Source organism: Kryptolebias marmoratus, linkage group LG17 (assembly GCF_001649575.2).
Source record: "Kryptolebias marmoratus isolate JLee-2015 linkage group LG17, ASM164957v2, whole genome shotgun sequence".
Taxonomy (NCBI): domain Eukaryota; kingdom Metazoa; phylum Chordata; class Actinopteri; order Cyprinodontiformes; family Rivulidae; genus Kryptolebias; species Kryptolebias marmoratus.
This window is the reverse complement of record NC_051446.1, coordinates 16,108,384-16,122,814: the sequence shown is the minus strand read 5'-3', so window position 1 is coordinate 16,122,814 and position 14,431 is coordinate 16,108,384. Positions and strand designations below refer to the sequence as shown.

The 14,431-nt window shown below is 40.2% G+C and overlaps 2 protein-coding genes across 5 annotated transcripts; both read right to left on the bottom strand.

Annotated features, from left to right (window-relative positions):
- Positions 1 to 41: 41 nt before the first annotated feature.
- On the bottom strand, positions 42 to 6,789 carry si:dkeyp-118b1.2 (uncharacterized protein LOC559983 homolog). 4 transcript variants are annotated; one of them, XM_017434440.3, is made up of 10 exons: positions 6,717 to 6,789; positions 6,098 to 6,146; positions 5,871 to 6,027; positions 5,626 to 5,758; positions 4,549 to 4,720; positions 4,230 to 4,330; positions 4,126 to 4,148; positions 3,983 to 4,028; positions 2,044 to 2,124; positions 42 to 949 (listed from the first exon to the last, which is right to left on the bottom strand). In XM_017434440.3, the coding sequence occupies exons 3-10, from the start codon at positions 5,919 to 5,921 to the stop codon at positions 870 to 872; spliced, it is 687 nt and encodes a 228-aa protein (XP_017289929.1). In that variant the 5' UTR covers positions 5,922 to 6,027; positions 6,098 to 6,146; positions 6,717 to 6,789; the 3' UTR covers positions 42 to 869. The 4 variants fall into 4 exon arrangements, with proteins under 4 accessions (XP_017289929.1, XP_017289938.1, XP_024865627.1 ...); XM_017434449.3 differs by having other exon boundaries at positions 6,610 to 6,734; XM_025009859.2 differs by lacking the exon at positions 6,717 to 6,789 and adding an exon at positions 6,313 to 6,594.
- A 1,601-nt stretch (positions 6,790 to 8,390) lies between these two features.
- Positions 8,391 to 14,007, bottom strand: LOC108246693 (nucleolar transcription factor 1-A-like). The gene is made up of 16 exons (XM_017434361.3): positions 13,693 to 14,007; positions 13,386 to 13,561; positions 13,161 to 13,238; positions 12,437 to 12,592; positions 12,276 to 12,340; positions 12,145 to 12,193; positions 12,006 to 12,058; positions 11,159 to 11,297; positions 10,651 to 10,692; positions 10,512 to 10,577; positions 9,999 to 10,042; positions 9,691 to 9,880; positions 9,555 to 9,602; positions 9,400 to 9,477; positions 8,605 to 8,670; positions 8,391 to 8,528 (listed from the first exon to the last, which is right to left on the bottom strand). The coding sequence occupies exons 1-16, from the start codon at positions 13,724 to 13,726 to the stop codon at positions 8,469 to 8,471; spliced, it is 1,344 nt and encodes a 447-aa protein (XP_017289850.1). The 5' UTR covers positions 13,727 to 14,007; the 3' UTR covers positions 8,391 to 8,468.
- Between the last annotated feature and the right edge of the window lie 424 nt (positions 14,008 to 14,431).

The window sequence follows — 14,431 nt, the reverse complement described above, 5'->3', positions numbered from 1 at the left end:
GCGCCCTCTGCTGGTCAGCCAAACGCACACGAAGCCTCACAACAGGTAAGAAATTATTTATTATGCTAGACAGATGAAACAAACTGAGCCATGATAGCAGCAATTTACCTATTAGAATATTTACACTATCACATCACACCGAGGACAGATGCAACCCTTTACAATGTAAACATGATACAAAGAGACGCATTCGAACGCTAGAAAATAATCTGATCTATCCACCAAAAGAGAAAACCAAACGGAAAACCTGCTGTCTGCAGCCAGCAGCTGCTCTGGAAAACCGGAGGCTCGTTTAGTGAACCTTTTCAGGAGAACAAACGGAGCGGCTCGTGTCGTGATTCAGCTGGAGAACCAGGAAACAGAAGACAAACCATCATCATGATTGTCTTTGACATTAACTTTCTTTAAAGAATGTGATTTAAAAAAAAAAAGGTAAAATAATATCAGTTCACGTAATCTCTTATGTTTTAAGAAACAAAATACTGTATGTGCAGATTCTCCCCACTTGACACGGCTGTCAGCTCAGCCTCTGAATCAGTTTCACAAGATTCTTCCTCTGTGCAGTATGAAACACCGTCATGACCACTATTTTTTGGACTTAAAATGAACTAAACAAAAGTAAAAAAAAAAAAAAAAAAGGTTTTGGTACAATGATTCTGTGAAAAAAAATAGAGAAATCAGTCAAGTCCAGACTGGGAGGTTTCAGGGCTGCTTCTGCTGAGCAGCGAACACCACAAATGTCACCTATAAACATCGACGTCCGTTGGTTTGACAACATAAAGAACCAAAGCTCAAGTGCCACTGGTCTCCATTTTGTGTGCTCCGTTTACACACGGACAATAAAAGAATGTGTTTTGTTGCCAAGTGCGTTACTGCGAGAATGCCTCGTCTTTCATCGACATGCGTGGACTCTCCTGGTTGTCCAGACGACGTCTAGGACCCATCATACCTACAGAGACACATATAAATATATTTGTTTTACAGCTATCTGTTCAGATGTCACTGAATCCAAGTAGGTCTGAGCAGAAAAGGGACCTCATTATTTGTGTATAAAATGTAAAGGAAAGAAAAGCAGTGTGCAAAAAGCCAATCAGCTTCTAACTGTTAGGAGTAAAATGTAAACAAAACAAAAAGCGACCACTTCCAAATCATACAGTACTGTGCAAGACTCTTAAAACCACCCATCTTTTATTTACATTTTGCTTTTATTGAGACAGACTTTTATTGCAATCACTTAAAGTGGTCTTTAGCAATTTTTATTCAGGCTTTTTTGAAGCTTTGTAAAAGTTATGCCATGAATTTTGACTATTTTTTTGCAGCCCAATACCAGATTATGTTTAGAGGAATGCTTTATTATTATTTGTTTGTTTGTCATTATGCTTCCTAACTCTGACCTCTGAATCATTCAGACATACAAAGGTTCCTAAACTCAAGGGATGAGCCAACACACACCAAACAACCTGAAGAACCCATTTGAAATTGGATCTTTAGACACTCTGGTAACAGGAGCTGGACACAAAGACAATTTGTTTCAATTTCCTTGGCTAAATGAATGAAAAATATAATAAAAGATTATAGTTTTACATATAAAAATAGTATTTTAGCCTCCCAGAGAGCCATGAGCTGAAAACATGATGTGCAGTAGATGATCAGCTGACGGATGATCATCACTCTGCTCCTGTATCATGTTTTTTGCTTTTCTTCCCATTTATTCAAGTCTTTCTGTAGATAAATTTTCAGGCCTAACGTGCCTTATTTTTTGTCCACCATCCTCATTTAAAAAAAAGAAAAAAAATTACACTTCACGTATATGTTGTTGTGGTTGGGTCCAAAAATTGACCTGAAAATGAGCATAAACCTTCAAACACTGAACGAATATTAATCCAGACCACTTTAAATGATTACAAAAAAGTCTGACTCCTTCAAAGCAGAATTGTAAAGAAATTAGGGATAGTTCAAAACCTTTGCACTGTATTGTATGTCTAACAGAAACCAGAACAAACACATTAAACTAAACGGCCATATTAGATGTTGAGCCCCTACCCACTGGCCTTGCAGAAGCAGTGTAGGAGTCTTTGGGTGGTGCGTGGGCTTCGCTGTCCTGGCTGGCTTTACTGGCTGTACCTGAGGAGGAGAGGAGAAAACACGGAGCTGCTGAGGACAGCTGAGAATTTCACGGCTCTTATTGCTGCAGCCAGAAACGTTCAAGTTGATTTTTAAAGCATCTTCATCTTGTGTAGTCAAAAAAATAAACAAAACAAACCCTGTTTTACTAAAAGCTCTGGATTCAGATTCCATTTCATTTCAGGTCGAACACCATCAAGAAAAGTAATCCTCAGATGCTTTCTTAAAACTCAATGTGGTCAGCTTGATCCTCGTCCAAATTTAAATTAGACATCTATAACCTGAGGGGCTCATTGCAAACTCTGAAATCAAACCTAAAAAAAAGGTTATCTTGAACTACGAAATGGTGCAGTCTGAAAGTGTTTACTTCAGTAGTTTTCCAGATATATAGAATGCAATTCTAAAATTCAGGTCTACACTCAACGTAAACAAAGCACTCTGCTGAATCCTCCCAAAACCCACGTGGAAGCTCGAGTCATGTGATCGACCTCCATTAGGCTGCCGTAGTCCGAGCAGGTAAACGAATCTGATCGAGTCAGACAAGCTTAGAATGAAGGAGGAGATCTTTAGGAGGAAATATAAGAGCAAGCCTGCTGCTACGTGTGAGAGAAAAGAGGAAGAACGGAGGAAGATGAGAATCAATATGGAGGACCAAGCAGGGCGGCGGGGCACCGGAAAGACAGCTTGGCATTCAAATGCGCAGCTTTGATAAAATGAACGATACGTTTAACGTTTTCAGTCATTTCGGCTGTTTGTGTAGGTAAACAAACACACAGATTCTCTGATTTTTGCTCAGAAATTTTCAATTTAAGGACTCATTAAACACCAATTTTATTTTTTTCTTTGGTCTTCATGACTTTGCGAGGAGTACCTTTAACCTTTACATGAAAGACCAACAGAATAAAACATCTATACGAATGCAGCCAAAAACAGTTTTACCGTGCAGCTAATGTGACACGTTGATCCGAATTACCACAAATGCCAGCAGTCGTTCGGAAAATGTTACTTCTAAAGTGGTTTCTTTGTAATGTGAAGCTCACAGAGTACTTTATGTTTCAAGAAGATGAATACAAATGTTTACTCCCTGTTAAAAAATTAGAGATATTTGTCTAATACGTCCTTTAAAGTTTCCTCATTCTGTAACAAAGCATTAAAACAAGAGTTTTTATTTCACTTTCGGGGAACTGCACACCGTGTCTCGTCTCCATTTAGTTCTCATTCCTTTTTGTCGTGCATTTTTCTCTTTTATCACCACATTACGTTCAGTTTTTATCTCGACAGTTTGACATTTTTGTTCTACCGGTGTCCCTTTTTTTTTTTTGTCAAACTTTCACATTTCTTTAGCACTCAGCCAGTCTGAGACACGTCTGACGGGGAACAATCAACTTGTTTTGCCACACGCCGTTGAATTACAGCCTGAAAAGAAAATTTATATTCTTTTCCATTATTTCACGAGTCAGCTCTCCTGCTGGGGCCTCGTTTCCTGTCGATCAGCCTGTGTGCACAAGCATTAACTGCACGCTCATTTCTAGATTTCAACTGGAGCAGATTTTTGTTTTGGGAATTACAAGGTTATAATATATATTTCTTTAACTTATCTAAGAAAAGAAATAATTTCCAGTAACCGGATACATGTTTTGAAGTGTGGTTTTACAAGAGACAGAATATTCAGCTAATAAACTGAACAACTTTAGATTAGAGCTGCAATTTTCCTAGTGTTTCTTTGAATATATAGTAATAGTTGTACTTAAAATAAAAACAGCTGAATGAGGATCCTGCAAAAGAACAATTCCATGTGTTTTTTCAGAGGTTGTATCATCTAAACGTTTATGCAGAAGTTTTAAGAGTGGACACTTACTGCTTTTATGCTTGAAGGATTTGGATCTTCTTGGTGAGTTTGGATTCTGCCATGCAAAGACAGAACACCATTTGTCCACATTTCTTTTATAAAACACAAGGAATGACTCAGATAATGAGACATTTACATGATGATAGAAGTACCTTATCTGACTTTCTTTTCTTTGCTGTAAATAAAGAGAAAGTTTAGATTAAAACATGTCTTAAGCTACTTTCTGTGAATCTTTTCAGACGCCTCGGAGCCTCACCTTTCTTTTCCGCCCCGTAAGACCAGTCATTATCGTTGACGTCGTCATTATCTTCTTGGTCGCTCTCTGACTTGTTGTTGGTGTTGTTACCAGTGACTATTCTGTAACACAGCGAGGCACGAGGCACACAGTGACTCAGCATTACTCACCGCTACACACAATTTGATCAGAAGACAAAAGACATTCCAAGGTGAAACAACTTTTAGCTCCGAGCTGTTGGGTTATTTTTCCCCCCAGGACCCCAACAGGAAGCCATGTCCAGGCGCGGTTACGAGCCTGACGTCCGAGATGCCGGCAGTGGCCGCTTTTCTCGTCCTACCTGCGGTTTGCTATCCGGCTGCTGTTTCGTCCCATCCCGAGGCATTTCTCCAGGTGAGGGGCGAAGCGAGAGGCGGCGATGCTGCGGCTGCAATTGGGACAGACGCACTCCTTGTTTTTCCACTGGTTGAACACTTGGCCGAACACATCCAACCCGGGCTGGTCCACGATTTCTGGAAGGAAAACAAACTATGAGTAAAACTGCAGTATATAGGGGTTTTTCTTTAATGCATGAGATAGTCAGACCAGGTACAGTTAAAATACCTTAAAAGCCTGCATAAGTAACATGACTGATGTATGATTTCTGCAGAGTACATGAGTATTAGAGTCCTCTTTGGGTGACAAAAAACTCAACATGTCTCTTCAATTTGAAGACATGAGCAAAAACTTTGTTTTTTTAGCTAAAGGTAATGTTTTCACTTCACTCCACCCCTTCCACATTGAATAGCTTCTTTTCCTCCTATGACCGTTAACTTAGGTTACTGTAAACTGTGTTCTAAAAACTGACATATTGTACGCCACTATGTCAACAGGAGCATTTGCACATTTAGAAACGTGTGAGGTAGTCAGCAGGGTACAGCTGCCACACCGAGGTATAAATATATTGCATCTCGTGCTTTCTGCTTGTGCAATACAAGACATAACATGTAAAATGAAAAAGATGCTATATATACTGTAACTAAAACTTGATTCATCTGACCAATGAGACGGGGAAATACTGGATTAAATGAAAGAAAAAAATCAATTCTAATTAAAACACCTTGTCCATATGTCATTTTTAAATGTGTTCTTGAATTGCAATCAGCATCATGAATGGATGTCTCAGCTGTACTTAATGCTCTTCTTATTTATGAGCCAACTGGAAAAAATATAAATTACTTATGGATATTATTGACTGATTCTAGTTGAGTACATGAGCAAAGGAGATGTCCTTTAATGCCTTTCTTGTGTGATCATGGCAAAATCAAAAGGTGCCTGAACCGCACAGATCTACCAATCTCTGTGCGGATGCACGCGGGCTCAGACTTTCAGCTTTTGTAATAAAACCATTTCAGCAGGCTGGACAGATCGCCCTCACCGAAGTCCCTCATGCTTTCTTGGTCCGTGTCGTCCAGGAAGAAGTAGCCCTGTTTAACAGCCCGGTGGACCTCGAAGCAGAGACCCAGGCAGGCATCCTCCACCAGGTCTGACAGGATGTCCTGAGATAGGGCCTGCAAGGGAGGGAGGACAAAGCTTTCCTCAAATCCTGCAGCACTCCACGCAGACACTGTGTGGCTGCAGCGTTATCACATCAGGTCCCACTCATCCAGGCAGCGAGTGTACCTCCAGCTTGCTGTTGTCCAGGCTGGACATTGAAACCTCCTCCATTTTCATTTGCCAGAAGTACCAGATGAGCAGACGCTGCTGTGGTCATGCTGTAGCCGCAGCCAGCATTGGCCAGAACAGGGCTGCAGAGCACAGGAGGAAGGAGCACGAAGTCCTGCCGGAACAATGGAAGCCAATCAGCCCGTGTGGACAACAACATATGCGAATGTGATGCGGGGACTCACAACTGCACGCTGAGCACGGAGCCTGGGAGTTACTTTCCACTCTCACAGCCTGCGGAACGACACACACACGCACGCAAAAAGAAAGAAAAGAAACAGAGAAAGTCAACGCCACAAAGCAGAAACATCTCAGCGCAGACGAAGAGACGGACGTTAGCTTAAATCTTCACAGCTGCCGCGAGCGTTTACCATTCAATGAAAGTAGCTTAGCTTCAAACCTTGGAAGAAAACAAAGAGCGCGGCTATGAATAGAAATATGCCAGGAGGGCAGCACTCAGCCTGCGCACGAAATGAGCAAACACAGCCATGAGCTCAACGCGTAACAAAAGCGACTTGAGCCGCCGCGCGCAACGAAACACGCTTAAGGAGTTGTTTCGCAGCTGAGGAAGCACATCATTATTACTACAGAGGGGAAGAGAAAGAGGGAGAGGGGGGAGCGGGGCGGCTCGTCCCCCGAACCCAGCTCTGCCGCTGCTGCACTGCGGCTGTCCGCCTCCAACGCTCCCCGTACGAACCTCCAACAGCGCCCGACACGAAGCCCCGCTCTCCGCGCGAAGCTCTCCCCGCTGCGAGAAATAGCGCAGCCGCGGCCACGCGAGACCTCCTAATTGAGTTTATTTACCAATTTCGACAGGCATCCATCTTTACGTCAGAGCCGTCAGACGGAAGCAATCGATCGCTGCTCGGGCTTCTCCGACGCGCCGCCGCTGCTCTTCCCGTTCGCTCGGTTATTGACTTTTAACACAAGAAAATCCAAAATAGCTCAGATTTACTGATAAATTTAGCAAAAAAATGCACCTTAAATTATCCTGGGTGGCCACAGAGAAAACAAAGGTTTAACATTCCTTGGAGGAATGCATATCGCCCACCGCCCATTGAGAAATGATGGAGCTGTAGCAGTTTTGGTAAAACCTTGAAAATAATGCGATGCTTTACAGTGAGAGGTCACCCTTGGAGTATGTGTCGTGAATGACTCTGCTACCACCACACCAAATTCGAACTTAGTACCTTTAAAATTGCCTGAGTTATTGCAATTTTTGATGATCAGTTGGCTGTGGCAGCCATCTTGAAACGAGTTGACTCTATGTTAGCTCATCCTTCGTACGTCCAATGATTACTTTCTGCAAGTTTTATTAAAATTTGTCCAGTGGTTCATGAGATATTTTGGCAAATATCTCAGAAAAAGTCATCATTGTTGACAACAAAAGTTGTAAATCTAGCCAAGCATGACAATAAATGTCTTTTAAGTTTTAACTCGGAGTTCTCCCCTTTACTACATTTATTCAATGAAATTTGTAAATGTAGACTTTATCAACAAACATATTATATATATATAAATATATATTATTTGTCCTTATATGTAAAAAACTTATTCAGTACAACTTTAGAGGTCTCCATGTCCACTCAAATTAAACTCTGAAGGGTTTCTTGGAGAGACACAAAAAGATGAATCACAATAAAACATCACTATTGTTTTTCCTGTTTTTTTTCTCCCATGCTTTATTTGCAATCCAACTACTTCTGCATACTTTCTGCTATGTTAGACAATCACCTACGAAAAAGCTCAGCTCGGGTGATGGAGGCTGATACTTTTGGTTTTTATATCTGGTTTATTTACAAATGTTTTCCCTCATACAAAACAAAAGCACTTTAATTTTTTCCCAAAACCATTAAAAAAAAAAAATCTGCTTCTGCGTACTTGCTCAATATTTGTCTTTTTATTCTACTTGTAACTTGTAGCAAGCCTTTTAACACCCTTGGATGGCTTTTTACCATTTTTAACTAGCATTTTTTTTACATTTAGCTTACATTTTACTACTTTAAGCTTTCCTCTTGCTTCATTTAGTTTTTTCTAGACCTTTCTTACTTTTAGCTGGTGTTCCACTCAGCAGTCACACTGCTTTTTCACAGAAGACACCATTTGTCTAGTTCTTACATTAGGATTTATTATTTTCTGTAGAAAAAATAGTTAATCTAATATAAACAAGGAATAGACTTCATAAAAATTTGACAGACAGGGTGGATTGAATACTTGGCAAAAAGATGCAAAAACCGTCCCCTTGCAGAGATTAAATGGTTTGAAGTGACTTCTCTGGGACAGAACAGATGATGCAAGTTTAAAATTGTAGAAGGCTGCCATGTTTTCAGCAGGGCGTCCAGATGTGGTTTTAATCCAGGACTCTCTCTCGAGCTGAAGAGATAGTTACTGTATGACACAAAACTGAGGACTTCAAAGTTTTCTTTTTGCAGGGCCTGCAGATGATCTCGTGCCAAAGTCAGCCACTTGGAGCATTTCTTTTTTTTAATTTAACTCAGAGTTCAGGAATCCCAGTTTGTCCAATAAAGGAAGGAGACCAGCGTTGCTTTCGTCCATCTAATTTATCTCAAAGCAGATGATGTCTTCCTCTTCTTCCTCCTCCTGCTCTTTCACATTCTATGGATGATTAATTGATAATTAACATATGATGCAAACATCAAAGTGTTGAAAGAAGAACTAGAAATGTATCGACCTCATAGCCGTTTGAAATCTCCTCCTCTTCATCACTAATGTCCACAAGGTCTTCATCTTCTGAGTCCTGTGTGACAAAACAAATGGGAAGAGAAATTACAAATGCGGCAGAAAATATCTAATGAACCACTGGCTGAATTTTAATTAAAGTTACAGCCAACTGAACTTCAAAACCACAAAGATGGCTATAACTCTGTCAGTTTTAGAGATATTGAGCTAAAGTTTGGAGTGGTATTAGTCGAGTCTAACCCCTAACGCATATTCTGAGTGCTAACCGACTGTGCCAGATGTTTGTTTAAAATGTCGCCAATAACTATTTGGAATCAACACTGTCTGTTAGAATATCTCATGAATCACTGCATGGATTTTAAGGAAACTTTCAGAAGTTAATCAGTAGATGTACATCTACAACCGAATAACTGCCACAGCCAAGTGACCCTAGAAAACACAAAAATTGATATAATTCTGGCAATTTTACAGATAATGAGCTAAAATTTAGTGTGTTTCAAGCTGAGAGTCAGTCACAACACATACTTCGACATGTGTTGTAAATATCCCGATATCACAGGAGATTGCACATAATGTTACCCTCAAAGTTTAGCTCCAGGTGAGACTGTTTTACTCTAAAACTCTTGTATAAATATCTGAAAAGGGTGGTGGGGTGACATGCCTTCCTTCAAGGCACAAGGCAAGCCAAGCCTTTAATTATTAAAACATTTATATCACGAATACCTTTCTTTTCTGCTTCTGTGAAGATGTCTGAATCACCGTGCGTTTCATACAGAATCCGACTTACCGAGGGCGGGCGCGACTGCAGTCCTTTTTTGCCACATCTCTTTTTTGCCATTTTTCTGACACCAAGGAACTCAGATTTCTGCAAAGCGAGATATACTATGAGTATAAGAAAAAAAAAATGATGAAAACAATTTTTAAAAGTTTTGAAGCACTTACAGAAGGTTTATCCTTCAAATATGCCACCTGTTCTGCTGGCTTCAGTGTCTGCAGAAATGAGGCAAAAAGGAGGAAAAAGTAACTCCCAGCTAACATGTCAAACACTAAATTTAACTCTTTTTTATGACTTTTATACCTTGAACCACGTTTGCAGCGTTGCCGAGTATCTTTTGATGCCTTCACGCACTTTGTTTTTATAACGTTCCTTCTCCCGTACAGAAAGTTCCTTCCAATGTTTGGTGGCCTCTTTGGAACGCTCTCTTACATTTGGGATATTGTCCTTCAGAAGTTTCATCTGCTCACCATAAAAATACGAATACGAAACTCTGACAAAAGATTTAAAAAGAAAGAAGGAAGGAGTGCATTTTCAGACTGCCCATGAAGGATTTTATTTATTAGCAGTCACTCTGAATCTTATAGGAGACATTCAGGATGTTTACTCACAGAGACGGCATCTTGGGCTCACCGGGTCGTAAAGATTTTCTCCTCTAAACACGAGTGGAAAAACAAAAACAGTGTTTAAAGGAGGAAGTTTATTTAAAGTAGCCTGCTACTTTAAAGAAAGGGGAAAAAACCCAAACTGACGTCGTTCAAATAGCCATCTACAATAGGCAAGATATTAGGTGTTCATAAACATTCGACAAATTTCAAAAGATCCAAACTATCCTTTTAAACTAATATGCACAGAACTGGGCAGGAAGAGTTTTGAATTGTGATATACAAAGTACAAAAATTTAATTTTCAATTTAAGAAAGAGTTTTTTATTTTACACAGCAAGCTAATTTAGACTGTTCTTTTATTTCTTAATTCATCACAGCTATACTGTAAGAGATGGAAGTTAAAGAGATGAATAAAATCAGATGGAATGCACCACAAAACATCTTACTAAACATGAGTACTAACAAATAAACGGATCACTTCAATGTAAAAAAACAACAAAAACGAACGATATCTTACCAAAATCTTCGGCACTGTGAGGCCTTTCTTTTTGACGATCTGCTCCCACTCTGATTCACTGAAGTTCTGGGGAACGAGCGTAAACTGTCACACAAAGTCTCTCTGCATAAGCTCACGGCACATTTGATGTCTTACTTACTGATAGATATTTTTGCATCTCCGAGGTGTACCGCTCCCTCAGCTGGAAGAAAAAGATCAACCTAAAATCAGACAATCTGACCAAGCTAAAGATAACTTTGATAAGACATAAGGATGGACCAGCATAGAAAAGCGACATCATCAGGCCAGGACTCTGTGGTTTATTCTCAACTGCAGGCCAGCGGTCCATGTTTTCAGGATGAAGATATGCACATCCATGATAGAGAGGATAGGCTGATAGTCCTCATTCTGCATGTGAACAACTAGTTTTTGGTGTCACCGGCAACTGGTTGATTCACGATGCAAAGGTGCTGCTTATAAGACCGAGTTTGCTTGCAGCTCCTCAGACTGAAAAAGTCTTTTGGATAAACGACGAAACGTTTAAACAAAGAAGAACCAGTTCAGAGGACTTGACTCAACCTTGTTAGATTCATCTACCTGGATTAATGAGCATGCATTAGGACAGCTAAAAACTGTTTGTATGGGACCCATATCAGTTTGTGTGTTACCTCTTTCCAGCGAGCGTTATATTGGGCCTTTTCTGCTTCACCCAAGTCTCTCCAGCGCTGGGACAAGTCCTTATCCCCGAAAACTGATGTCCCTTCAGAATTTTTAGAGTGGTCCATGCAGAATAAAGTGTAGCTGTTGCTAAAAAACATACACAAAAACACAAAGACGGAAAATATACATGATGAACGATGCAGGTAAACTACAGATCAGCAGCTACATATGCCCCTTTTCCACTGGCTCTATTTCAGAAGCCTCACTCTACTCGGCCCGGCTCTATAAAAAAAATGCATCGCATTTCCACCGGCCAGTTTGGTCGGTAGCAGAGAAACGCCTCCTTGACAACGGAAGAGCTATGGACAACTTTGGACCTCTAGAGCCGGTGGAAAAGGGGCATTAGTTAGTCAGCTTTAAAGTGGCCCAATTTCTGCAACTGGGTCAGAAAGAAAAGGCCATGGTTTTAGACTATCCTTTGTTGAGACACAACAGAGTTGAAGCTATTTTGGTCCAACCTTGAAATTAACCATACCATCTATGATTTATCATGACGCCTTTGTGTTCTGCTTTGCGTCAGCCCTTTCAATCTGTGAGCCTCTCTCCTGTCTCAACTCAGACAAAATAAAGCAGCACTAATTAAGCCCTGCTCCTAATCCAACCTGGATGAGTTTCTGCCAATTAAAGTGAGAGAAACCTCTAGATGAAAAGTGTGTTGAACCAAAAGAAAACCTCAGAAATATAAAATGATAAACACATTAAATCCGGCTCGTTAATTTGTGAGAAGTTATTCAGAACCACCACCGAAGGACATTTCATTTTACACAAAAGCAACGAATAAAAAAGGTGGCTTACCGAGGGGGCCTGGTGGGAACATCTTCATCTTTAAAACCCTCTTTGTCTCGGCTCTGCAACAAAAGTCACACACATCACTGCCATCGACTGAAAACCTACTTCCATTTCAACCAAAGAGACTTCAATAAACATCACTTACATATGGAGAGGCCATTTTTACTTGTTTAACACGCATCTTGTTTTGTTTGCTGAAAGAAAAAGAGTTTGCTTAGACCATGTTGTCAAATCACATGTGAACAAACTGTTTGGTATGTGAGGTTAACATGTTACCCAAAGTCCTGCATCTTTTTTTGGTACTCTAAGAGTTCAATTGAGTACTTCTGTTCATACAATGCCTGAAAACAAAACAAAAAAAACAATGTAAATCTCAAATGTCAAGACTTCATGATCAATGAATGCATTGTTTTTCACAATGAGTTCTTATAGAATACCCTCTTTTCCTTTGGGAGCTTGTCAAACTTCCTATATAATAACTTAAAAAACTTCTGTGTTCCCATTCCCGGATGCTTCTTCCTAAATGTGCGATGGTTTGCCATGAAATAGGAAGCTCTGGGTAACAGTGGTCTCTTTGGAAACTCTGGATGGACCTTCAGGAAAGAGAAAGAGAGAGAGAGAGAGAAACGTGCCCCAAATTTTATAACAAACAACAAAAAAAACCCACTTTGCATTACTGTATGTCACTTTCTGCTCTCCATGTTCGATAAATCAGGACATTTAGTTGAGTACAAAACAGCGTTTTATGACAACAGCCCACTCCGTGATAACGTCACAGCCACACAATCTGAACGCTATGTTGGAAGACCAGCTCCCAACCAACCAGAGACAAAATAATTGAACACTTGAAGACCTTTGTATGTTTTGAGGTCTTCGCTCAGATTGGCGGCCCGCCAGGCTTATAATATGCTGGGGGAAACCCTGAATTTCCTCACACGCGCATATTTATAATCATTCACTAACCTCAATTATAGCCAATCTTGTTTTTTCTCAGCCGTCTCAGCATATTTTAACTTTTGAGTCACACGGCTTTTTTCCAATTTCTGAGCCATCGAACTTAGTACATTTTTAAGTATTGCAGATGAAACTTCTTTTGATTCAAGTACTTCCAACGTTAATGTGCTCAGTTTGTCCTCCAGTGCTCAATTGCGGTGCACTTACCTTTTTGTTGTGGAGAGGGTCTGAAATGACATCTTCAGCTTCAGCAATGAGCTCTGTGAGACTCCGCAACTTGCGCATCTGAGCAAAAGCACAAAACAAGCCCTTTACTACTGAATTAGTTAAATTTTTAGCCACAATGGGGGAAATTATACCAATCAGGAACGCCTTTTCTTCACCAAAGATTTCATTTAGTGGTTTGAACACCAAATGTAAAAGATGGCTCACCTTCTCCATTATGTTTGCCCACTTTTCCCTGCATTCCTCTGGAGAAAAGGGTGGAAACGCCACTTTATTCCAGTCTACAGATTTAATCCCTTTATGATAATTGGTTGTTTTCTCCCCCTCTGGAATGCAGCCTTTCATTGAAGAGAGAAGCTTCATGAGGTTTTCGTTGGTCCATCCTACAGATACAGAAGACAGTCAGCCACGGAAACTGAACAGGCTGACAGAAGAAAGTTATCGTTTTCCACCGAACGAGCTAGTATAAGCAAAAACGGACTACAGGAAGTAGTTTTTTTTTTATTTTACTCACCAGATTCAATGGTTTCCGCCTCAGACTCGTCCATTTCAAATCCAAAATTTGCTATCCTTTCTATTTTTTTAAGATTTTAAGTTGTGTGCGGACCGAAAACTACGGCGCCAAAACCGAAACTCGTCTCTTTAACTACTAGCTGGCTAAATCAACAGGTTCCCGCAAACAACGGTATGTTTACTATCTGCCGTTGGTATCGTCTTTTCTGCCTAAAATAAAGGAAGAAGATAGAAGCACGTGGTATTTATCGTCTCTTGAAGAACATTTGTATGAGCCTCCATTAGCCAACACGAGCAATGGACAGGACCTGTGACAACAGCCAATCAAAGACGAGAAAGGAGAAACGTCACCCAGAGTCATTAAACTGGCCAATCAGCTTCTTTAGTGTAGAGCGACTAGTTTTAGGCTAACGCCATCTACTGACCGGGAGGTATTACAACAACAAGGGTCTTAAATAGCTGGATTCAGCTGGCCAATATGGGGCGCCGTTTGTAAAGGAGCTTGTGCTAAAAATTCATGCCTAAATTTTGTCACATTTAGCTTCTGCTAAAAATTCATGCCTAAATTTTGTCACATTTAGCTTCAAACACTGTATAAAAATGTAGTGTTGATTTTCTGATGTCACTTTTTACAACATTTAGCGCCGTTTGTAAAGGAGCTTGTGCTAAAAATTCATGCCTAAATTTTGTCACATTTAGCTTCTGCTAAAAATTTATGCCTAAATTTTGTCACATTTAGC

Bases quoted from the DNA above. Each gene is read 5' to 3' on its own strand.
- LOC108246693 (XM_017434361.3), bottom strand. From the start codon at position 13,726: ATGGACGAGTCTGAGGCGGAAACCATTGAATCTG. The intron at 12,593-13,160 runs GTAAGTGCACCG...TCTTTCCTGAAG, and splicing joins ACCCTCTCCACAACAAAAAG to GTCCATCCAGAGTTTCCAAA. The intron at 8,671-9,399 runs GTAAGTCGGATT...TTTGTCACACAG, and splicing joins TGCAGTCGCGCCCGCCCTCG to GACTCAGAAGATGAAGACCT.
- si:dkeyp-118b1.2 (XM_017434440.3), bottom strand. From the start codon at position 5,921: ATGAAAATGGAGGAGGTTTCAATGTCCAGCCTGGACAACAGCAAGCTG. The intron at 5,759-5,870 runs GTACACTCGCTG...CCTCCCTTGCAG, and splicing joins TGGACAACAGCAAGCTGGAG to GCCCTATCTCAGGACATCCT. The intron at 2,125-3,982 runs GTAAGTGTCCAC...TCTCCTCCTCAG, and splicing joins ATCCTTCAAGCATAAAAGCA to GTACAGCCAGTAAAGCCAGC.